This window comes from Oncorhynchus tshawytscha, linkage group LG16, assembly GCF_018296145.1.
Source record: "Oncorhynchus tshawytscha isolate Ot180627B linkage group LG16, Otsh_v2.0, whole genome shotgun sequence".
Taxonomy (NCBI): domain Eukaryota; kingdom Metazoa; phylum Chordata; class Actinopteri; order Salmoniformes; family Salmonidae; genus Oncorhynchus; species Oncorhynchus tshawytscha.
The window spans coordinates 67924765-67950570 of record NC_056444.1 but is presented as its reverse complement, the minus strand read 5'-3'; the positions used below and the strand labels follow the sequence as shown (position 1 = coordinate 67950570).

The following is a 25806-nucleotide window of genomic DNA, read 5'->3' as shown; positions in this document are numbered from 1 at the left end:
GTGACGTAAACTCTGCTAACTCGTTTGTCAGTTTACTCATGAGTTGGCCAAGTAGTGCGGATCAATTATTCAAAAGTTTAAAAAATAAATTTTACCAACTGCCAGCCATAAGTAATCGATGTAGAACATTCCTGTTGGTGTTCTATGGTCAAGAGTAATAATAATCTATGCATTTTACAGTTACACATTCCTAGTCCAGTACTACCCAACAGACATGACAAGATAACATTCACTTTTATTGTCCGGAACGTTCAAAACACTACTAACACAGTGTAAACATACTCAGGCCTACTCTCTCTGAGTTTCTGTCCTCACATGCCCCCTCGTTTGTCATCTGCAGGTGGAGTTTGAGGCGGTGAAGCTGGAGCTCACCCATAAGGAGGAGCAGGACGAGGTTCTCAGGGCCCAGCTGGAGGAGGCGGCGCGGCTGAGGGAGATCGCTGAGCATCAACTGGACGAGGCCCTGGAGGCCCTGAAAGAGGAGAGGGAGCAGAAGAACAGCCTGAGGAGGGAGCTCTCAGCCCTGGCCCTCAACCCCTTCGACTCTGTGGGCAACCTGGAGCTGCACCTGGAGCAGCTGGATGACAGTGGCGATAGTGGAGGGGGCCAGAGGAGCTCTGAGGACCAGGAGCACGACCAGGACAGTGGTTACAACAATGGCCCAGGGTCTGGTTGTGCTCCTACTAATCCTAACCTCAAGGCAAACGGGCACGTCCAGCGCTTCTCCACCCCCAGGAACAGTGATGTGTTCCTGAGGCCTGCCCCTGGCCTGGTGTCTGACCTTCTCAGTGAGCTGCACCTCTCAGACAGCCAGAAGCTCAAACAGCAGCTCATGCAGGTACACAATGGGCTCATATCCACAGAGATTCCATTAAATTACTATATGCAGGCCTAGAATTTCATGGTCACTAAAGATCCCATGGCACTTATTGTAAGAGTACGGGTGTCAACCCTGGTCTCCTGGCTAAATTCCCAATCTGGCCCCTTATACCATCATGGCCATCTAATTATCCCCAGCTTCCAATTGTCTCTTTCATACCCCCCTCTACCCTGTAAATATCCCCCAGGTCGTTGCTGTAAATATGAATGTGTTCTCAGTCATCTTACCTGGTGAAATAAGGGTAAAAATATATATTTCAGGACGCAAAGGCCATCTACTAGGGCACCAAGGCCATTAACCAAAATAGCCAATTTACATTTATTTGAAAACTGACAAACACTAGCTATTTTTGTTGTTTTTTTGTTGAATTTCCGCCCCTTTTTTCCCCAATTTTGTGGTTTCCAATTGTTAGTAGTTACCATCTTGTCTCATCGCTACGACGCCCGTACCGGCTCGGGAGAGATGAAGGTCGAAAGCCATGCGTCCACCGAAACCCAAGCCGCATTGCTTCTTAACTTCTTGCGTCGAGCCATCCCGGATCCGGGATCATGAATACAGCCTCAAGCTCATTACCATAACGCAACGTTAACTATTCATGAAAATCGCAAATGAAATGAAATTAATATGCTAGCTCTCAAGCTTAGCCTTTTGTTAACAACACTGTCATCTCAGATTTTCAAAATATGCTTCTCAACCATAGCAAAACAAGCATTTGTGTAACAGTATTGATAGCTAGCGTAACATTTAGCATTATAGCATCAGCAGGCAACATTTTCACAAAAACCAGAAAATCATTCAAATAAAATAATTTACCTTTGAAGAACTTCAGATGTTTTCAATGAGGAGACTCTCAGTTAGATAGCAAATGCTCAGTTTTTCCTGAAAGATTATTTGTTTAGGAGAAATCGCTCCGTTTGGTGCGTCACGTTTGGCTACCAAAAAAAAACGAAAAATCAGTCATCAAAACGCAGAACTTTTTCCCAAATTAACTCCATAATATCGACTGAAACATGGTAAACATTGTTTAGAATCAATCCTCAAGGTGTTTTTCACATATCTCTTCATGATATATCGTTCGTTGAAAGCCTCCTCTCTCCTCTCAATCACTGGATGACTGCGTGCAGCTTGTAGATTACGCACCAATTTAGACAAAGGACACCGGGCGGACCCCTGGTAAATGTAGTCTCTTATGGCCAATCTTCCAATGATATGCCTACAAATACGTCACAATGCTGCAGACACCTTGGAGAAACGATAGAAAGGGCAGGCTCATTCCCGGCGCATTCACAGCCATATAAGGAGACAATGGAAAACAGTGCCTCAAAAATTCTGCCCATTTCCTGGTTGAAGTTTCATCTTGGTTTCGCCTGTAGCATGAGTTCTGTGGCACTCACAGATAATATCTTTGCAGTTTTGGAAACGTTAGTGTGTTTTCTTTCCAAAGCTGCCAATTATATGCATAGTCGAGCATCTTTTCGTGACAAAATATTGTGCTTAAAACGGGCACATTTTTTAATCCATAAATTAAAAGAGCGCCCCCTATATCCAAGAAGAACACAGCCCGCATCCAACCCGGAAGCCAGCCGCACCAATGTGTCGGAGGAAACGCTGTGCACCTGGTTAGCGTGCACTGCGCCTGTCCCGCCACAGGAGTCGCTAGTGCGCGATGAGACAAGGATATCCCTGTCGGCCAAACCCTCCCTAACCCGGACGATGCTAGGACAATTGTGCGTCGCCCCATGGACCTCCCGGCGGAGGCCGGCTGCGACAGAGCCTCGGCGCGAACCCAGAGTCTCTGGTGGCAAAGCTAGCACTGCGATGCAGTGCCCTAGACCACTGCGTCACCCAGGAGGCCCTTTACTAGCTATTCTTTTAAGAAAAACATACTGTACGTTTATGTTAATGTACATAAATAATTTGCCTTCGTGTAGGTGCAGCCTGTCATGTCCAGAGCGATGCTGACATGGAGGCGCTTGAAAGTGTGTGTGTGTAGAAATACATACATACATATATTCATACATACAGTTGAAGTTGGAAGTTTACATACACTTAGGATGGAGTCATTAAAACTCATGTTTCAACCACTCCACACATTTCTTTTTAACAAACTATAGTTTTTGGCAAGTCGGTTAGGACATCTACTTTGTGCCTGACACAAGTACATTTTAACAACAATTGTTTACAGACAGATTATTTAACTTATAATTCACTGTATCACAATTCCAGTGGGTCAGAAGTTTACTTACACGAAGTTGACTGTGCCTTTAAACATCTTGAATATTCCAGAAAATTGTCATGGCTTTAGAAGCTTCTGATAGGCTAATTGACACCATTTGAGTCAATCATTGGTGTACCAGTGGATGTATTTGAAGGCCTACCTTCAAACTCAGTGCCTCTTTGCTTGACATCATGGGAAAATCAAAAGAAATCAGCCAAGCCCTCAGAAAAAAAAATTGTAGACCTCCACAAGTCTGGTTCATCCTTGGGAGCAATTTCCAAACGGCTGAAGGGACCACGTTCATCTGTAAAAACAATAGTACCCAAGTATAAACACCATGGGACCACGCAGCCGTCATACCGCTCAGGAAGGAGACGCGGTGCGAAAAGTGCAAATCAATCCCAGAACAACAGCGAAGGACCTTGTGAAGATGCTGGAGGAATCTGGTACAAAAGTATCTATATCCACAGTAAAACGAGTCCTCTATCGACATAACCTGAAAGGCCGCTCAGCAAGGAAGAAGCCACTGCTCCAAAACCACCATTAAAAAAAGCCAGACTATGGTTTGCAACTGCACATGGGGACAAAGATCATACTTTTTGGAGAAATGTCCTCTGGTCTGATGAAACAAAAATAGAACTGTTTGGCCATAATGACCATCGTTTGGAGGAAAAAGGGGGACGCTTGCAAGCCGAAGAACACCATCCCAACCGTGAAGCATGGGGTTGGAAGCATCATGTTGTGGGGATGCTTTACTTCATGAGTGACTGTGCACTTCACAAAATAGTTAGCATCATGAGGCAGGAAAATGATGTGGATATATTGAAGCAACATCTCAAGACATCCGTCAGGAAGTTAAAGCTTGGTCGCAAATGGGTCTTCCAAATGGACAATGAACCCCAAGCATACTTCCGAAGTTGTGGCAAAATGGCTTAAGGACAACAAAGTCAAGGTATTGGAGTGGCCATCACAAATCCCTGACCTCAATCCTATAGAAGATTTGTGGGCAAGGAGGCCTGCAAACCTGACTCAGTTAAACCAGCTCTGTCAGGGGGAATGGGCCAAAATTCACCCAACTTATTATGGAAAGCTTGTGGAAGGCTACCTGAAATGTTTGACCCAAGTTAAACAATTTAAAGGCAATGCTACCAAATACTAATTGAGTATTTGTAAACTTCTGACCCATGTGGAATGTGACGAAAGAATTAAAAGCTGAAATAAATCATTCTCTCTCTTATTTGGACATTTTTATATTCTTAAAATAAAGTGGTGATCCTAACATAAGACAGGGATTTTTTGCTCTAATTAAATGTCAGGAATTGTGAAAAACTGAGTTTAAATGTATTTGTCTATGTAAACTTCCGACTTCAACTGTATATACACTAAACGCCAGTCATGTTTGAGAATTATAATGCAGGATCATTATTAATATCTAAAGGCTCGATTCTGTCGACACACTTGAACCATGTTCGTTCCGAAAGGCCAATGCCTGTTGCTCACTGCAACATCGCCCACCTTGCAATTTGAGCGGAGGCAGTCAACATTTTGAAGCGATTTAACCATAAATGTAATTGTTTAACCTGCTAGTTTTTTGTAATTTCATGAGTTATGTCTTACCATGTTTCGACCATAGGATTGTTAAGGGGATTATTTTATGAACACTTTCTCATAAGCCATCGAAACCAGTAATTCTCTCATGTTCGCAACGTTCTTTCATGTCCAGCAACCCAAGACACAATCCTATTCATATTAACAACCAATGCTTGTTGTCTTTAGATCTTTCTACATTTCTGAAGGATATTTTACTCTCTCTCATGTGAAACTGCTCGCATTTGCGGTGCACTTTTTGAGAAAGGTGTTTTACCGCTAATTGCATTTTGGAACATTCACGTTAATAGTGTACTGCCGTGTGCACATCGTAGTGCTTATAATGTGAAGAAATGGACTAATAGTTCATCAACATTTTTTTAAGCTAAACGTTCGGATCTGTTGCATCAGCCTCATTTCTTAGAAAATATTTTTTGATGTACAGTGGTTGTATGAATGTGGGATCTATCGCGTCCCACAACTGTTCCAGAGTATGTTTGGAATATTTATTTCTCACACAGGACAAGCTGACCAATAGAATAGGTCAACTTTTGCACTATGGGGATAGTAGATTTACATAGGCTAGTGCTTTTGCTGTTCGTTAGGCCTACTCATCTTGTTGGCTGACAAAGTATATGTGGACAGTTTCTAACATCTTCAATATGCACCTAGGAGTTCAATAAGAGGGATGCGTGCAGTTGTGTCCCGATATCTGTCTTCACTTGTAGCCTGCTTCGGAGCTGTGATGCCTGTGAGAAGGACCCGATCATGTGACGAACATTGGCTAATAAGAATGTAGATATTTGAGAGAGCCTTGTGAGTGAGAGGTGCTTCTGAGCATGATGATTGGCAGCTGGGAGAAGGGAATTATAATGATTATGTTCAGCAGGCACATTCTGTATGTAATGTATACTAACTCACTTCAAGGAATCATCTGTTTACATTTTCTTTCAGTGAAGAATTGTTTAAATGCAACCACATTGAAACAGACATTGCCTGTAGACCACGTGTCAGTGCCTAGATGTAGCTCTGCTCTAATTCTGCTACTTGTCCTTTGGGCTTGTACTTTCTATGAGATTATGAAGGTTTCAGGCAGGTTAGCTTTGCATGACTGAGAGGCAGGCCTGCTATGTTTGCTGTTTCCGCCTATAGACCACATCCTGCTAGAAATAGAATTGGATCACTCAATGAGTCTCTCTCGTGACGCTACTGACAGTAAAGGTTCAAATGGCTCAACAAAGACCGTATTGCACATTAAATTGGCACTCTGCTCAGTCTTTCCTACACGTTCCTATAGCTCTGCTCAGTCTTTCCTACACGTTCCTATAGCTCTGCTCAGTCTTTCCTACACGCTCCTATAGCTCTGCTCAGTCTTTCCTACACGCTCCTATAGCTCTGCTCAGTCTTTCCTACACGTTCCTATAGCTCTGCTCAGTCTTTCCTACACGCTCCTATAGCTCTGCTCAGTCTTTCCTACACGCTCCTATAGCTCTGCTCAGTCTTTCTTACACGCTCCTATAGCTCTGCTCAGTCTTTCCTACGCGCTCCTATAGCTCTGCTCAGTCTTTCCTACGCGCTCCTATAGCTCTGCTCAGTCTTTCCTACGCGCTCCTATAGCTCTGCTCAGTCTTTCCTACACGCTCCTATAGCGCTCTGCTCAGTCTTTCCTACACGCTCCTATAGCTCTGCTCAGTCTTTCCTACGCGCTCCTATAGCGCTCTGCTCAGTCTTTCCTACGCGCTCCTATAGCGCTCTGCTCAGTCTTTCCTACGCGCTCCTATAGCGCTCTGCTCAGTCTTTCCTACGCGCTCCTATAGCGCTCTGCTCAGTCTTTCCTACGCGCTCCTATAGCGCTCTGCTCAGTCTTTCCTACACGCTCCTATAGCGCTCTGCTCAGTCTTTCCTACACGCTCCTATAGCGCTCTGCTCAGTCTTTCCTACACGCTCCTATAGCGCTCTGCTCAGTCTTTCCTACACGCTCCTATAGCGCTCTGCTCAGTCTTTCCTACACGCTCCTATAGCGCTCTGCTCAGTCTTTCCTACACGCTCCTATAGCGCTCTGCTCAGTCTTTCCTACACGCTCCTATAGCGCTCTGCTCAGTCTTTCCTACACGCTCCTATAGCGCTCTGCTCAGTCTTTCCTACACGCTCCTATAGCGCTCTGCTCAGTCTTTCTTACACGCTCCTATAGCTCTGCTCAGTCTTTCCTACACGCTCCTATAGCTCTGCTCAGTCTTTCCTACACGCTCCTATAGCTCTGCTCAGAACTCTTGTTGCAGTTGGTCTACTATTTCCATTATGTAAGTAAATGCCATGCTTGACTTGTACTGAAATAGGTGCTTGCACTCATTTTGAGTGCCAGTATTGTTTATATTTTATGTGCAATGCATTTGAGCTAATATTCTGTAAGAGGTGCAGGGACTCGAGCACTAGAAAATGTGAGGTGCCGGTACGTTCCAGTGAGTTCCTGCTCAAGTCCAGCACTGTGTAAATGTATAATGCACTTAGCTGGGGCTTGGTATTGTTGTTGCTCAACACAGGCCCAGCAGGTGTTATAAGAGTACTAGAGTGGGTTGAGCCAGTGCTGCTCCACTACATGAATAATAAATTAGTTGGATGAAAAGGCACTCCAGGGCGAAATGTATGTTAAGTCTAAGAGAGTATCTCTTGTCTCGCTGAGAAGAAATATCAACCTGCTGAAATATATAACTGACATCACTTGTCTAGTGCTGAATGTGTTGTTCTGTGCAGTCGCCTGAATTCTTGGTACAGTACAGTAAATAATCTGTCAGGAAACTCGAAATGAAAAATGCCATGTTTTGCTATACATTTAGCAATCTATGAAGCAAATACCTGTTTTAAGCAATGGTTTTGGAACAAAGTGGCACTTTTAAATAGCTGGAAAATATGTAATTCATTCTGTTATACACTACCAGTCAAACGTTTTAGAACACCTACTCATTCAAGGGTTTTTCTTTATTTTTACTGTTTTCTACATTGTAGAATTATAGTGAAGACATCAAAACTATGAAATAACATCTGGAAGGAATCATGTAGTAACCAAAAAAGTGTTAAACAAATGTAAATATATTTTATATTTGTGATTCTTCAAATAGCCACCCTTTGCCTTGATGACAGCTTTGTACACTCTTGGCATTCTCTCAACCAGCTTCATGAGGTAGTCATCTGGAATGCATTTAAATTAACAGGTGTGCATTAAGTTAATTTGTGGAATTTCTTTCCTTGGTGTTTGAGCCAATCAGTTGTGTTGTGACAAGGTAGGGGTGGTATACAGAAGATATCCCTATTTGGTAAAAGACCAAGTCCATATTATGGCAAGAACGGCTCAAATAAGCAAAGAGAAACGACAGTCCATTACTTTAAGACATGAAGGTCAGTCAATCCAGAAAATTTCAAGAACTTTGAAAGTTTCTTCAAGTGCAGTCGCAAAAACCATTAAGCGCTATGATGAAACTGGCTCTCATGAGGACAGCCACAGGAAAGGAAGACCCAAACTTACCTCTGCGGCAGAGGATAAGTTCATTAGAGTTACCAGCCGCAGAAATTGCAGCCCAAATAAATGCTTCAGAGTTCAAGAAGAGACACATCTCAACATCAGCTGTTCAGAGGAGACTGTGTGGATCAGTCCTTCATGTTGGAATTGCTGCAAAGAAACCACTACTAAAGGACACCAATAAGAAGAAGAGACTTGCTTGGGCCAAGAAACATGAGCAATGGACATTAGACCAGTGGAAATTTGTCCTTTGGCCTGGAGTTCAAATGACAATTTTTTTTGTTCTAACCCCCTTGTCTTTGTAAGACGAGGTGTGGGTGTACGGATGATCTCGGCATGTGTATTTCCCACCGTGAAGCATGGAAGAGGAGGTGTGATGGTGTTGGGGTGCTTTGCTGGTGACAGTCTGTGATTTATTTAGAATTCAAGGCAAACTTAACCAGCATGGCTACCACAGCATTCTGCAGCGATATGCCATCCCATCTGGTTTGGGCTTAGTGGGACTATCATTTGGTTTTCAACAGGACAATGACCCAACACACCTCCAGGCTGTGTAAGGGCTATTTGACCGAGAAGGAGAGTGATGGCATGCTGCATCAGATGACCTGGCCGCCACAGTCCCCCGACCTCAACCAATTTGAGATGGTTTGGGATGAGTCTCTCAACCAGCCAACAAGTGCTCAGCATGTGTGGGAACTCCTTCAAGACTGTTGGAAAAGCATTCCAGGTGACGCTGGATGAGAGAATGCCAGGAGTGTGCAAAGCTGTCATCAAGGCAAAGGGGGGCTATTTTAAAGAATCTCAAATATAAAATATATTTTGATTTTGTTGAACAGGTTTTTGCTTCCTACATAATTCCATATGTTATTTTTTGATGTCTTCACTATTATTATACAATGTAGAAAATAGGAAAAATAAAAACCCTTGAATGAGTAGGTGTTCTAAAAGTTTGGACCGGTAGTGTATATTTAGCAGTACAAAGCCAAATAAAAATTAAGCAATGGTTTTCAGTCCTTTTTTCTGTTCCTCTCTTTCTCTAGGCTGAGCGGGATAAGACTGGTCTGGCCAACACTGTCCAGGACCTCCAGAGGCAGTTGGAGCTGTCCCAGCAGGCCTTTAGTGAGCAGGAGGACAAGGTGGGCTCCCTGACCCAGCAGCTGGAGGCCGTACAGCTGCAGAAACACATCCTACCCCAGGGGAAGGCAGCAGGTGACCGGGGGGACAGCAGCAGCAGGACCCTGGAGAACGGTGCGGATGACTACGACTATGAGCTGGACGTAAAGAGCACTGAGGTGCTGGAGGCTCGGATGAAGGCGGCCGGCGAGGAGCTGCTGAAGCTGCGTGAGGAGCTGTCTCAGGCAGGGAAACGTTACTCGGCCCTGGAGCAGCGCTGCCGGCAGGAGAAGGAGCGATGGAGGGGAGAGGCCCATGAGCTGGCTGAGAAGATCCGCCAGTGCATCAAGTCCAGCCGGCAGGACCAGGAGCGCATCAGCGAGCTGGAGAAGGAGATCGGAGCGACGAGGAAAGTGGCTACTGATTCTGAGGGTCATCTCAGCGTGGCACAGGAGGAGCTGCTGGCCTTCTCTGAGGAGCTGGCCAACCTCTACCACCACATCTGTGTGTGCAACAACCTCACGCCCAAACGCGTCACCCTGGACTACTACCGCGACGGGGCCAGGGGGCAGTCAGGGGGGAGCGGAGGGAGGTCCAACCACCTGCACCCCCATCACGGACGTAACAAGCGACGCTCCAACGAGTTGTTTGCGAAAGCAGTGCACGGAGGGGATGGAGACAGTAGGCCTGGTACTCCCCAGGACTCCCGTGACAACTCCCCCTCGACACGCTGCTCCTCCCCCGCCCCAGTCTGCCCTGGCTCCCCCACGCTGGACTTCAGGGACCCCTCCAACGTACGTAACCTGGTGGCTGTCATCCGCTGCCAAATCAAACACCTCCAGGTACGAGTGCCGCCGCCATATTGTCTTCCACTAAACATACATATTTAATGGAGAGTTCATTTAAGAAACATGCTTCTTTTCTTTTATCTTTTACCAGATCTAATGTCTTATAGTCTCCTACATTCATTTCACATTTCCACAAAATGTTTCCTTTCAAATGGTATCAAGAATATGCATATCCTTGCTTCAGGTCCTGAGCTATATGCAGTTAGATTTGGGTATGTCATTTTAGGCGAAAATTGAAAACAAGGGTTGGATCCTTAAGAGGTTGTCATAGTATGCCCTGCTGAATTCTGGTCCCACGGTACAGAATGTATTATTTGGCTTCTTTCAGAAAGCTGTTAAGCAGAATGTCTGGCGCTTGGTATTATTTGGGAAGTAGATATCTGGGAACTGTAGTATAGTAGACTAATAATACTACATATGAGAGATATTTTGGATCATTTTCACATTGCTTTATTTTGGTGGAAAGACCTATTCAGACACAGGTGTTTCCTGAGTGGTCCATCATGTCAGTGAAACTGAAAGTATGCTGAATAACATCACTAAGGCAATAAGCACTCGTCATGCCTGTTTCCCTCAGGTGGCGGTGGACCTGTGTCGCCACCGGGGCACGCTGCCCTATTCGGGAGGGATCAGCTGTGGAGGGGAGCTGGAAAGTGAGGCCCTCACGGAGGAGGTGCTGAAGCTCAAGTCTCTCCTCAGCACCAAGAGAGAACAGATTGCCACTCTCAGGACTGTCCTCAAAGCCAACAAACAGGTAATGTACAACAACAAACAAGGTCTTGCAATGGACACGTCAAGTTGAACACGCACACATACACACACGACACACACAACCATCAGACTCAGATGGGTCACTTAATGTGTAACAAGATGTACCAACGTGACTATCGTAATTGGTCTTACCAAATGGTCATCAATGAGGTGTAGTTCTATTTTTGTCTTGAAAAGAAGTTTAATCTATTTTTTTCATTGAGGGTCTGGGGCTGACTGACTCTCAGCCTGACGTGTCCATGACCTGTAATCCTCAGACCAGGGTCACTAGATAATGTCCTGACTCGATAACAACTGAACATTCAATCAGACTTTTCCTCTGGTCTTTCTCTCTATTTTGTGTATCCTGTTCTGTTTTCTTGGCTTGTCAATAAAGCCTTGGGTATCTGACCCATAGCCACACCAGTAAGGTCTGTCTTCTGACTGCTAGAACCATCAGTCTGCCTGGAGGGATGTTCCTCGTTCAATTGTCTCATATTTGTTTGCCATCTATATATATTTTTCAATGAAAAACAAAGGATATTCCCTAAAAAGAGGGTGGAAGGGGTGGGTGAGACATGATTGGACGGTCTGAGTGTAGACTGAGTCAGAGAGGGAGTATGATGACGTCTTCCTCAGAGATCTTCCAGTGCACTTCTCCTTCCTCCCCCTCTGTACGCCTCCAGCCCTGGCTGACCTTCTTCTGTCAACCCCTTCTCTCTCTCTCTCCTCTCCTCTTTCCCGCTGTCTCACACACACAAACTCTAAGGCTAATCTCTGCTCGATTGTCACGGGTTAGCCTCTGAATTCAGATGTCTGGTGCTCTTCTATTCTACTGCCACAAAGATTCAGACAGATTCAGAACTATGATGTTTTAATAAATTACTATCATAAAACATGTGGTTAACCTTTGTTCCCTTCTAGCACAGTTATGTAAATATGGCCTTTATTTACATTGTAGTCATTTACCAGACACTCCAGAGTGACTTACAGTAAACTTTTAGAATTAAGATATTTACCAGTTAATTGTTGGTAATTTGCTTTGACAGGGTCGATGCTGTATTTCTTGTTTCTGTTTTAAATAAAGGGTTGATATTTTCATTGCTAAAAATGTCCCATCTGCCATTTTTTAAAATTTGGTTGCACTAACAGATGAGAGGTCAACTTTGCCATCTGTTATGTACTTGATGTATTTTCCCCAGCTGTAACAATGAATCCTAATGTTTCTATTCCAGACAGCAGAGTTGGCTCTGAGCAACCTGAAGACCAAGTACGAGACAGAGAAGAGCATGGTGTCTGAGACCATGGTGAAGCTGAGGAACGAGCTTAAGGCCCTGAAGGAGGACGCTGCCACCTTCTCCTCACTGAGGGTGATGTTCGCCAGCCGGTACAGTCATTTATATACTGTCCTTTTTATATTCCCAATCACCAAGAATAACAGCAATCTAGAGACCTGAGTTGGAGTGCAATAACCTCTATTTGTTTGACAATTTAAAAACAGAAATCAGCATCACAAGTGAATACAATATTTCAAATCTGAGGAAACACACACAAAAAGGATTTCAGTTGTGTGTGTCAATTGGTGATGTGCTGCAATCAAAAATATACATATTGCATGATGTCCAAATTCCTGTTAGGCTTACTCTGAGATTAGCGTTCCAGGCCTATTTTCTACCCAGCTGCACATCCACAGACTAGCTTCCCTCTGCTGCTGTGAGCAGATCTACACCTAGCAGTTACCAGTAGACATTCCAGTGGAACTAATTGTTCTCCATCTTATAGCAGCTAATCGTCATGTTTGTGCTCCTGTGGCTCATGTTTAGATGAGACAGACATTCCATGACATGGTAGACTAGAGCTTGGCTGCGACCCAAATGGAACCCGTTCCCTAAATAGTGCTCTACTTTTGAGCAGAGCCCTAAGGACCCTGGTCAAAAATAGTGCACTAAATAGGGAAGAGGGTGCTATTTGGGATGCATGCTAGAGCTTCCGCCACTACAGTGTCATCTAATCAGATTACCCCTCTGCAGTCCGCCACAATCCCTCTCCTCACGTGCAGGTTAGCGCTCACGTGCTACTGCTCTGTTTGGAGCCTCAGCCTGGACCGACCTGTCCATCGGGTCAGGGAGACTCTCCACGCAATGGCCCCTTCTCCCCCTCTACCCCACCTCCAACAGTCTCTGTAGGGAAAGCTGCCAGCGACCGAGTTAACCTGTGCAGAGCCTGCCTCGCGTGTGATACACTGTTGGCAGGCAGATGTGTTTTTCAGTGTTGGCATGTATGTCCTGAACTAGTGTGTGGTGGGACAAAGGCATTTGTTGTTTGTGATCGTGTCTGTCGTTGCTTGCACAGTTCTGTACGGTATTGAATACTGTAGCTACTGTTACTCTAGTGTTTCCACATGTGTATGTGTTGTTTTTAATGTATCTGTGTGTTACTATTAGAGGGATGTTAATTTAGCGATTGTTCAGTACTGCAAGCTCAGAAGGGCTTTCAAGGAAAGGAGTATTTTCTCTGAATATGCTTTTTTCCCCCCTAGAAAGACTTTCCCCATAGAAAGCTCTGTCTCTTCACTAGGCATTAAATGAGCTGCCATTTGATTAAGCCTGGTGTTTGAAAGGCCCTATAATGCAGGGTGTGGCAGAAGCCTACTGTCTGCTGCTATGGCCAGAGACCCTGACTGAAATTTGATTTGGGAAATGTTTTGTAATGGTGCCATCATGTGGTAATATAGAGTGCCTCACACTCAAATGATTATTCAACAAATTCAGAAATGAAACGTTGCTTTCTTTGTATTTTCTTGGGTTTCTCTCTTCTCTTGGGTTTGTCCCATGTGATCTTACTGTCTGTCTTGTCTCATAAATGGCTGTGTCATCTTCCTCTGTGTGTTTGTTTGTCATAGCTGTTGAGATGATGAGCAGTACATTATTCAGATAATGTTTTCTATGTGTGTACAGTTTGTATAACTTTTATCTGTCTAACATGTCTACTAAATGTGTGTGATTGTGTTGCTCTAACATGCATGTGTCTCCAGGTGTGACCAGTATGTCACCCAGCTGGATGAGATGCAGAGGCAGCTAGCAGCGGCTGAGGATGAGAAGAAGACCCTGAACTCCCTGCTCCGCATGGCCATCCAGCAGAAGCTGGCCCTGACCCAGCGCCTGGAGGACCTGGAGGCCCCTATGTCCCCCCACGGCCTCAGCAACAGCCCTCGCCGCGTCAGGGCCAAGGAGCTGGGCACCAAAACGGGCCGAAGCCCCCGGCGCAACAGCCCCGTACGGAGCAGGAACAGTCCCCGCTCCAGCCCAGTCCTCACCAACAGTGTGTCCAGCACCGCCAGCCACCACTTCCGAGCCCTTACCCACAGCCTCCACACCAGCCCTGTAAGAACCCGGTCTTCCTCCACCACTACCTCCTTCCATCCTGACCCTCTTCCTCCTATATATACCCCTTCCTCCTCTACCCGTACCACTCCCCGACCACGCAGAGCAGCCAAGCTCCCCAGGGATGCCACGTTCATTAGAAGTCGTAGTGTCACTGATGTGTTCCGAGCAGGGCTGAGTCCTTGGGAGGAACAGGATGACACCCAGTCTGACTCCTGTAGAGGGTCTTCCAGCTCCCTGGATAGCGTAGTCTTTGGGAGGGCTCTTGTAAGGGGTGCCAGATGGGCTTCAGGCCCTAATCATGAAGATACCTTTTTCACCAATCACCCTTTGTGCTCCTCGTCCTCTGCCTCCAGAGTAAAGTCTTCCTATTCCAGATCGATAGAGAATCTGGCCACTTCCAGGTCTCTCTTTATCCCTTCTGTCAACGTATTAGACCCACAAGGCACTGTTAAGCCAGTGTTGAAGCCAACCTTGGAGGTTTCTGTTCATAGAAAACAACAAAACGTTGTTTACAAATCAAATTCTTCAGAGGTGGTGTCCACAAGATCTTCTCCAACCCCAAGGTGCCTTACAGCAGCTCCCCTCTCTCTCCCAAGTCAGTCCAGTAGGACCAGACGGGCCCCAGGCTCAGAATCACGGAGTCGTTTGAGTAGGCCTAGTTATAGGGGCACCAGTGATCCTCCTCACCCACAACCAGCCAGGGCTCGTAGTTCACAGCCCAGAGGATCACGCTCACACAACCAATGACCCTTTGGAGTTTTATCAGCATAAGTGCTCAAGAATGTTGCCCAAGTTATTGAAAGTAGACAGGCAAAATACATTGATTGTCTACTGATGGCACCACAGTCTCATAACCTCTTGTTAATCCTTACTCTTTTTTAATTAATTTTTTACCTGTTGTCTTAACCAATTGTTGTGCTTTGTGGATCAGTGACAGTATCCTTTTTCAGTTTGTTTTGGTCCTTCGGTTTATTACTAAATGTCCTTTTTATGTCTCTGTCTCCCCCTGTGTCTGCAGCGGTAAAACCAGTCAGTCGTCACGATCCCCCCAGTCCTCCATAAGAACCGTGTTCTCCATGTCCACCTCCTGAAACAAATGCCTTCCCTTCCTCCAAACACATCCTCTTCATCCCAGACCTCCTGAGTCAACTCCCAGACCTTTCTACTCTACTCATCAGACCCGGTGGACTGGCTGCCCTTTCCGTTTCTCCTTTCCATCTTCCTACCCTCTGTATGGACCCAAGATGCCTACCTGCATGCAACCAGGAAGGGAAAGTTAAAGAAGAAAACATACTCTGATTTTATTTATAATGTTATGAAGTAAAGGACTGTTTTTCTGACCTACACAGTATTATTTACCCTTTCTTTCAAACTGAAAACTCTGTCCTGCTGTTGATGTATATTTATGCAAATATATTCCATTTTGATGCTGCTGCAAGTTTTTTGACACTAGTGAAGACGTTTAGCCTGGCAACATGCCGAAGTCTGCCTGGCAACGTGCAACGTTCTTCTAGTGTCAGGCAGCATCCCCCCTGGACAACTGCTGCATAGCGTGACCTCTATGGCTGCATCTGAAATGGCACCATATTCCCTACTGTATATTGTGCACTACTTTTGACCTGGGCTCATGGTGATTTGGTTGAAACTAGTGCAATAGGTAGGGAATAGGTGTGCCATTTTGGTTTCATGGGCATTTTAAAACACAGCAGCCTTACTAATCATAATTTAAATACTAAATGCACACTGAAGAGTCCTGTCTCTCTGGTGTTTTGAGGTTTATTTCTTTAGCTCTGCATCTTCTACTGGCGGTAACTGTTAAATCCTTCTCTTTGTCCTGTGACTTACCTGACTGTTTGGCTTTGGCCTACCAGCCATGCCCTTCAGTCAGGAGATCAATATCACTGATGGAAATTATTCATCTGTAGCCTCAGCACCTCAGGTTTTTATCACTGTTGAATGAACTAGCTAACAAAAAGATGGGAGATATTTGACGGGCATGCTTCATTTCAAACTATGCAGATAGCTCTGAGACTGAAGGCCCTGCAGACTGCTGTTTTCCAGGACCTGAGTAAGGAGGGCCTCAAAGTCTGACGGTTCCATAGAAATAGAATTACGAGAACAGACATCTGTTTAATTATATTTCTATGGATTCTAACTAATTAATTTCCCTCTCGTCTCCTGGCAGCAGGGTTGCAGTGGTCGTGGGTCTTCTAATACAGTGTCCCTACTGGACCACACTGCCAGCCTCCTACAGTGCAGGGTCCACGGTGGGGCACATCCACCTTTATATCTAGTAGCCTTAGTGATTTGGCAATTTGTTTTATAATTTAAAAATAAATAATAAAAAAACAGGCTCAAATCAACTTGGTCCAGGTGGGTTTCTGTGCTGTGTTTAGTGAAGGTCCATACATCATGCTAATTGGGGGTTCCAATGTTGAAAACAGTGCCTTGGTTTTCCTCTTGCTCCAGTCATTTAATGTTTAGACTAAATCACCTTTTTAAATATGTTGAACACTGTTGTAGTGATGAGATGTGTAGTTAAGTTTTTATATGATTATGGAGCTTTGTTTAGCTTTTCGGGAAACTAATAATAGGCTCTTTGGTATTTGTTGTAGTTTGTAAATTTGTTTGTCCTTAACCCCCCCCTCCCGTTTTCTCACTCTTTCACAAATGTGTTTGTACAGGTAGGTGTTTTGTAAATGTAACTGATCATCATACGTCTGCATGTGTGGACAAAATGAATTAGTACATTTATTTTATTTGTTGATAGAACCTAATATGCCCAAATGGTCTGCATCAATTTCTGTGTATGTAAAGTAAGTTCATTTTGTTGACCTGTGAACAACTTATTGTGTGATGGAGAATAAAGCAACACCACTGTCAGTAATTCTTGGGTTGATGACATTAATCTTACTGTATGTTTTCTTTGCCTTTATGATTAATACTTAAAGATCCTTCCCCTAATATGATATGGCAAGTCAAAGTAATGCATCTTTTGAAGCAAGTTGTGTCCAATTTATTTGATGTTTCATTTGTTACATTGTATCTACTCTGTTGGATTTGCCCAACTTATTGTAATTGGTTCAATGAACTCCAGGCCCTTCTCCCTATACCGGGGGTGTAGAGTGAAGTTATACCTGTTATATTGGCACATTTATTTATTTGTAATCAGCCAGCAAATTCATTGGTTCCTTTTTATAGTAATTGTAAACAATACCGGTATATTTGTATCAAATCAAATTTTATTTGTCACATACACATGGTTAGCAGATGTTAATGCGAGTGTAGCGAAATGCTTGTGCTTCTAGTTCCGACAATGCAGTAATAACCAACAAGTAATCTAGCTAACAATTCCAAAACTACTACCTTACAGACACAAGTGTAAGGGGATAAAGAATATGTACATAAAGATATATGAATGAGTGATGGTACAGAGCGGCATAGGCAAGATACAGTAGATGGTATCGAGTACAGTATATACATATGAGATGAGTATGTAAACAAAGTGGCATAGTTAAAGTGGCTAGTGATACATGTATTACATAAAGATGCAGTAGATTATATAGAGTACAGTATATACGTATGCATATGAGATGAATAATGTAGGGTATGTAAACATATTAGGTAGCATTGTTTAAAGTGGCTAGTGATATATTTGACATTTCCCATCAATTCCCATTATTAAAGTGGCTGGAGTTGAGTCAGTGTGTTGGCAGCAGCCACTCAATGTTAGTGGTGGCTGTTTAACAGTCTGATGGCCTTGAGATAGAAGCTGTTTTTCAGTCTCTCGGTCCCAGCTTTGATGCACCTGTACTGACCTCACCTTCTGGATGATAGCGGGGTGAACAGGCAGTGGCTCGGGTGGTTGTTGTCCTTGATGATCTTTATGGCCTTCCTGTAACATCGGGTGGTGTAGGTGTCCTGGAGGGCAGGTAGTTTGCCCCGGTGATGCGTTGTGCAGACCTCACTACCCTCTGGAGAGCCTTACGGTTGTGGGCGGAGCAGTTGCCGTACCAGGCGGTGATACAGCCTGCCAGGATGCTCTCGATTGTGCATCTGTAGAAGTTTGTGAGTGCTTTTGGTGACGAGCCGAATTTCTTCAGCCTCCTGAGGCGCTGCTGCGCCTTCTTCACGATGCTGTCCGTGTGGGTGGACCAATTCAGTTTGTCTGTGATGTGTATGCCGAGGAACTTAAAACTTGCTACCCTCTCCACTACTGTTCCATCGATGTGGATAGGGGGGTGTTCCCTCTGCTGTTTCCTGAAGTCCACAATCATCTCCTTAGTTTTGTTGAGTGTGAGGTTATTTTCCTGACACCACACTCCGAGGGCCCTCACCTCCTCCCTGTAGGCCGTCTCGTCGTTGTTGGTAATCAAGCCTACCACTGTTGTGTCGTCCGCAAACTTGATGATTGAGTTGGAGGCGTGCGTGGGTGAACAGGGAGTACAGGAGAGGGCTCAGAACGCACCCTTGTGGGGCCCCAGTGTTGAGGATCAGCGGGGTGGAGATGTTGTTGCCTACCCTCACCACCTGGCGGCGGCCCGTCAGGAAGTCCAGTACCCAGTTGCACAGGGCGGGGTCGAGACCCAGGGTCTCAAGCTTGATGACGAGCTTGGAGGGTACTATGGTGTTAAATGCCGAGCTGTAGTCGATGAACAGCATTCTCACATAGGTATTCCTCTTGTCCAGGTGGGTTAGGGCAGTGTGGTTGAGATTGCATCGTCTGTGGACCTATTTGGGCGGTAAGCAAATTGGAGTGGGTCTAGGGTGTCAGGTAGGGTGGAGGTGATATGGTCCTTGACTAGTCTCTCAAAGCACTTCATGATGACGGAAGTGAGTGCTACGGCGGTAGTCGTTTAGCTCAGTTACCTTAGCTTTCTTGGGAACAGGAACAATGGTGGCCCTCTTGAAGCATGTGGGAACAGCAGACTGGGATAGGGATTGATTGAATATGTGCGTAAACACACCAGCCAGCTGGTCTGCGCATGCTCTGAGGGTGCGGCTGGGGATGCCGTCTGGGCCTGCAGCCTTGCGAGGGTTAACACATTTAAATGTTTTACTCACCTCGGCTGCAGGGAAGGAGAGGCCGCATGTTTTGGTTGCAGGCCGTGTCAGTGGCACTGTATTGTCTTCAAAGCGGGCAAAAAAGTTATTTAGTCTGCCTGGGAGCAAGACATCCGGGTCCGTGACGGGGCTGGTTTTCTTTTTGTAATCCGTGATTGACTGTAGACCTTGCCACATACCTCTTGTGTCTGAACCGTTGAATTGAGATTCTACTTTGTCTCTATACTGACGCTTAGCTTGTTTGATTGCCTTGCGGAGGGAATAGCTACGCTGTTTGTATTCGGTCATATTTCTGGTCACCTTGCCCTGATTAAAAGCAGTGGTTCACGCTTTCAGTTTCACACGAATGCTGCCATCAATCCACGGTTTTCTGGTTTGGGAATGTTTTAATCGTTGCTATGGGAACGACATCTTCAACGCACGTTCTAATGAACTCACACACCGAATCAGCGTATTCGTCAATGTTGTTGTCTGACGCAACACGAAACATATCCCAGTCCACGTGATGGAAGCAGTCTTGGAGTGTGGAATCAGATTGGTCCGACCAGCGTTGAACAGACCTCAGCGTGGGAGCTTCTTGTTTTAGTTTCTGTCTGTAGGCAGGGATCAACAAAATGGAGTTGTGGTCAGCTTTTCCGAAAGGAGGGCGGGGCAGGGCCTTATATGCGTCGCGGAAGATAGAATAGCAGTGATCCAAGGTTTTGCCAGCCCTGGTTGCGCAATCCATATGCTGATACAATTTAGGGAGTCTTGTTTTCAGATTAGCCTTGTTAAAATCCCCAGCTACAATGAATGCAGCCTCAGGATGTATGGATTCCAGTTTGCAAAGAGTCAAATAAAGTTCGTTCAGAGCCATCGATGTGTCTGCTTGGGGGGAATATATACGGCTGTGATTATAATCGAAGAGAATTCCCTTGGTAGATAATGCGGTCGACATTTGATTGTGAGGAATTCTAAATCAGGTGAACAGAAGGACTTGAGTTCCTGTATGCTTTTGTGACCACACCACGTCTCGTTAGCCATAAGGCATACGCCCCCGCATTGGTTCTGACGTTTTTTCTTCGAATAACCTGCAAAAAAGTGGATATCGCACTGGGCTGTGCATTAAAGAAAATGGTTAAACTAATGGAGAGAAGAAATGTAAAGATCAAAGCTGTGAATTAAATTACAGGTCGGCAGCGATACCTTTACCTGCTGCTTCCTCGACACCTGCCGCTCAGACATTAGGTTGGAGGCAAGAAGCGCCCCGAGGAGCCATGTCCGGACGATCGTACTCCTCCACCGACCCAAAAGCAGATCATAGGACATACCTATGGGCACGTTGTAATGAGAGGAAACAGCTTGTGCACGATAAGTAGTAGAGTGAACTCAGTTTTCCTTTGTCAGAAGTCCCCCCCTATCACTCTCAACGTCAAGTAGGCTAAACTTTAAGGGATTCCCATCATTTGTAATGTGAATCCACTTATGGTGACATATATCGCTTATAATGTGCAACTACAGCCATTTGGGTGCTGATGGGAACGGATTCAGTACTCTCCATCAGCCACTGATGTCAGTTTTGTCATCTGTCGGTTGAAGATAATATGCACAAGGATCGTATCAGTTCATCCTCTTCTAGACTAGTGCTGTAACAGTTCATCTTTCCTTAGGTTTTAAAGTGGGTCAAACATGACAGCTGGATGGCAGTCCTGTCAGTCATTGGTCTTGTTCTGAGAAAATGAAATTGTTGAAACTAACACTCATCCAGGGAATATCAAAACAACCTCAGGACTAATCCCAAACCCCTGCAGGGCAGGCCATGGTCTGACACACTCATTTACCCACTAGCCATATGATTGCATATTTTGTTTCATTATCTGGTCACTAGATTATAGCATCATTATGTCGGCACACACACAGCAAAACCCCGGGGTGCTACTTTGGTTTTAGAAGTGGGGGGGAATATAAACATATTTTGTAAATGATCATTTAGGATGAACACTCCAAACAGCCTACCCGATTGCTCGGAGGCTTCCGCATGGGCCTAAAGTACAACGTTGCCTCGTTTTGTGTCACATTGCAATTATAAAACGGGGGGGGACATGTCCCCAGTGAAAGTTGCGCTCCTGGCAAAACCCTCACTATAAAGACATAAGAAGGGTCTTGATACTCTAGGGGGAGAGATAGACTCGAGAATGAGGTTACCAGTTAGATATGGTAAATCTATCATGTTGACGGCTTACCCCATATGACTTCCCTGTAATCTTGTTGTTGCTTGCCTAAACTTTGTTCTTTGCTTCAGGTACATAGTCATTGTGCACTCCGGCTGGCAGCACCTCAAACTGATTAGTACCGAAAATGTAAGTCCTTAAATCGTATAAAGCTGTAGTTATGTTATTTTTTTGGCACTGAGCAAATTTCAGGTCTTTGAAAATTCTGTGCAACTTCCAGAGCACGTTGACTGTAAACACTGAGGCTGTACCTGCTTTAAGTTACAGTTTTGACAGTGGCCAGGTAGGCTAATGTAGCTATTTGATCATAATGTAGACCTACCATCAAAAACAATAACTGGGCTAATAACTCACTAACTAGCAAATGGTATGAACAAAATGTGCACATGTTGCTACATGCGGCTCTTGCTTTCTTCTAAAAAACAACCACAGCTGTAAACACAGTCCAGTTCAAAGTAAATGGCACAGATCCATATATGGCAATGGTCTATTTACATTTATACAAATGGTGTGACTAATCCTGATTGCTGATTGGTTAAAACTGCATTCCAGCCGGTGTCTATTCCACAAGTTATCACCGACTAAATATATGATGTTAAAATGTCTATTTACTCTGTTCCATCTGACTGCGCAATCCCCTGTCTCATCAGCTCAGCCAGGCACTTTATAAACGTTGATCTCCACTATAAAAAGCAGCTAAACATTATCTCACATTTCTTCTAACATTTAGTTTTCAATAGCTGAGATTTATATAAACCTTGCTGTCTGTCTCTCCGAAATTCGCTACATTGTTTCAATATTCAAATTTGATCTCCAGCTGTCCCATAGTAATGAACATGTTGGGAGTCGGGACAAGTCAAATCAAATTTTATTTGTCACATACACATGGTAAGCAGATGTTAATGCAAGTGTAGCGAAATTCTTGTGCTTCTAGTTCCGACCATGCAGTAATACCTAACAAGTAATCTAACAGGCAGGCAGGCAGGCAGGCAGCGTTTCTCAGACAGTAAATATCATGAATCAGCTGGCATAATTTTTATGGATATATTCAAAGAAATGTCAAATGAATCAAAGTGCAGCTAGTTTGCAGTCTTTCCAGCTTCAGTTTGAAGATATTATGTTAGCTGAGGTGTTGGTTAGCTCCAACAGTGTTCTGACGAGTGAGAACATTTTGTATGCCAGGCGAAATCGTGCCTCATTAGCTCATTGTTATGCATGTATCCAAACAAATGTCACTAGAAAACAGTTTATGCAAATGCAGCTACTTTGATGTTATTCTGGCTGCACTTTTTGACGTGACTGTAAATTAGCCGTAGTTGGCTAGCAAGCAAGGGAGAAGAATGTTGCCAGTCTTTATGGCAATGGAACATTTAGAACGAATGACTAACACACATACATAGAGGCAGAACAAAAGACTGAACGACTGGGTCAAGTCTCTGGCAACCGAACTGATAGAACGAACGACGAGCTTGCTTGGGTAGCAACCTTAGATTTGTGCCGCGACTATATCTTGTGGAAGGATGAAATAGTATGAATAAATTAACCAAAATCTTTTTAATGAAAATATGTTAATCATTATTTGAAAATGTTGGTAACCCGTTGTATAAAAGTGATAAGGCTTCTTGGTATAAACATTATAATGCCCTCGAAGCACGGACGATATATTGGCACGGTTTGCTGCTAACAACACCCTTGCCAAGGGTCCTTCAAACAGCGGTTTCGAGGGCATTATTATTTAAATAGGGCTACTGCAGCTCTGATTGGTTATGCCGCACGGTACTATAGGGCTGTCGTGCGCAATAGAATCATACTCCGAAGCATTCTGCTTACAACAAAATCTCTTGCATAGTTTGTTTTGGTATGTTGCATTGAAAGTGGCTAATATTGTGTTGATTCAATAACAATTACCACAGTAAAGGGAAACGTTGAAAGTCTTAACTAAGGGGGAAAACTCTAAATAGTTGAGTGAAGTTCAATCTGGTGCCTGATATTTCTTCTGCGCTCTGTGCGGCATTCACGAGGATTTGCATGGCAGTCTCGGGGCTACTGCGCACCCACGCAGGTTAGAAGGAACTTTTTTTGTGTACTTGTACCCCTTTTTCGTGATATCCAATTTGTAGTACAGTCTTGTCCCATCGCTGCAACTCCCGTATGGAATCGGGAGTGGGAAGGTTGAGAGCCAAGCGTCCTCCGTAACACGACCCTACCAAGCCGCACCGCTTCTTGACACACTGCTCGCTTAAACCGGAAGCCAGCTGCACCAATGTGTCGGAGGAAATACCATACAACTGTCGACCAAAGTCAGCTTGTCACGGTCGGCTGTGACACAGACTGGGATCGAACCCGGGGCTGTAGTGACGCCTCAAGCACTGCGATGCAGTGCCTTAGACCCTGTGTCACTCTGGAGGCCCAGAAGGAACATTGGTTATGTAATCTCTGATGCTGACTGAGATATCCAAAACACAGTATCAGTCTACTATGTTGTCTCTCTAATATGTCTCTGTGCTGTCTCTCCCCAGACCTGATCCCACCAGATGTGTGTGTAACTTGCTCAACACCTCCACTATTTATGCAAACAGTGGGGTCAGCCTGGCTGAGGTGGACATCTGGGTTTGACTATGACTACACCATGGCCTTCTACTACAACGCTCTCAACAACATGATCTACAACACTGCCAGACTTCCTCATCGAGCACGACAAGGTTTGTGTGCTCTAACTAAACTGCCAATACACTAACACATACTGATCATTTTCTGCTCTTGTTTGACAGTATCCTGAAGGTATCCGCCTATATTACTACATCCCAAACTTCACTGCACGGGGTCTTCACTATGATATTCAAAAGGTAAACATCATACAGCAATTATGCCTCTCTAATACATCGCTCTGCCCTTATTTAAACATATCATCTCAAGGTACCATGGGTTTACAGTACTGTTTTGTCCTCCCCATGGTCTCCTGATGAAGATAGATGCTTTCCATTACATTCAGCTGGGGACTGTGTATCACTGAGTTCTGTTTATGGGTAGGTGAATAACACTCTGCAATGTATGGGTCAGTCAGTGTACTAAACATATAAATATAATGAATATAACATGCTTGAAACTCTAACCCTGGCAATAACTCATGGGTACACTCACAATGGCTGCCTGGTATTGTGATGGAATAATTTCTAGGGTATTTTGGAATGTTCTATAAACTGATGCTGGGTTGCCATGCTAATAAAGTAGAATGTTCATTCAAATAATGCTAACTGATGTGGCTCATGTAATGGAATGTATTTTTTGTAATGTCAGTTGAGTTGACTCTACAAATCACAGCACAGATTGAAGGGTACACTTATGAGAATGGTGGACTGAATTTTCTGGACTTTACTACTTTAAATAATACTTTTAAGATCAATTGGATAAAACAATTCATAAGAAGACCCACTTCTATCTGGAATTTTATTCCTCATCATGTCTTCTCTACTTTTGGTGGCCTTAACTTCATGTTGTTTTGCAATTATAATATTGACAAAATTCCAGTGAAATTTTCTGCTTTTCATCGCCAGGTTTTCTTGTCATGGTCCTTCATTTGGTCATGGCCCTCACTGCAAATCTACCATTCCAGTGTTTTACTTGCTATATTGTATTTACTTTGCCACCATGGCCTTTTTTTGCCTTTACCTCCCTTATCTCACCTCATTTGCTCACATCGTATATAGACTTGTTTATACTGTATTATTGACTGTATGTTTGTTTTACTCCATGTGTAACTCTGTAGTTGTATGTGTCGAACTGCTTTGCTTTATCTTGGCCAGGTCGCAATTGTAAATGAGAACTTGTTCTCAACTTGCCTATCTGGTTAAATAAAGGTGAAATAAATAAAATAAAAAATGTATAAACACCATTTTTTTACCACACAGATATTATATATGGAATAATCGGGATATATTGTTTAAAAATACTTCTTTGTTTTTAGAATATTGGTTCTGAAATAATATCCTATTGGTGAGCCAACTGGTAAATGCAGAGGGTCTTTTACTCAGTTTTAAGGAATTCTTATCACTTTACAAGGTCCCTCTAACGCCTAAAGATTTTGCAATTGTTTTAGATGCCATTCCCTCAGGTGTTGCTCTGTTATTCAGGAACGTGTCAAGACCTGACCCTCAGAGCCTACCTTCTATTGACCCTGTTGACTCATCAGTAGAAAAGATTTGTTACTCTTTTGGTCCATTCAACAAAAGAGCGATA

At 44.2% G+C, this 25806-nt stretch overlaps 1 protein-coding gene and 1 pseudogene across 2 annotated transcripts in view; both read left to right on the top strand.

Annotated features, from left to right (window-relative positions):
- Positions 1-17183, top strand: part of LOC112216172 (protein bicaudal D homolog 2) — a 36027-nt gene extending 18844 nt beyond the window's left edge. Inside the window, exons 5-10 of one of the 2 annotated variants that reach the window (XM_024375965.2) lie at positions 341-838; positions 9240-10154; positions 10738-10914; positions 12146-12297; positions 13945-14293; positions 15315-17183. In XM_024375965.2, coding sequence (XP_024231733.1) covers positions 341-838; positions 9240-10154; positions 10738-10914; positions 12146-12297; positions 13945-14293; positions 15315-15320 — 2097 coding nt within the window. In that variant the 3' untranslated portion in view covers positions 15321-17183. The remainder of the gene's footprint in view (positions 1-340; positions 839-9239; positions 10155-10737; positions 10915-12145; positions 12298-13944; positions 14294-15314) is intronic. The other variant, XM_024375966.2, reaches the window with a different exon arrangement.
- On the top strand, positions 16310-24873 carry LOC112215212 (annotated as a pseudogene).
- The last annotated feature ends 933 nt before the right edge of the window (positions 24874-25806 follow it).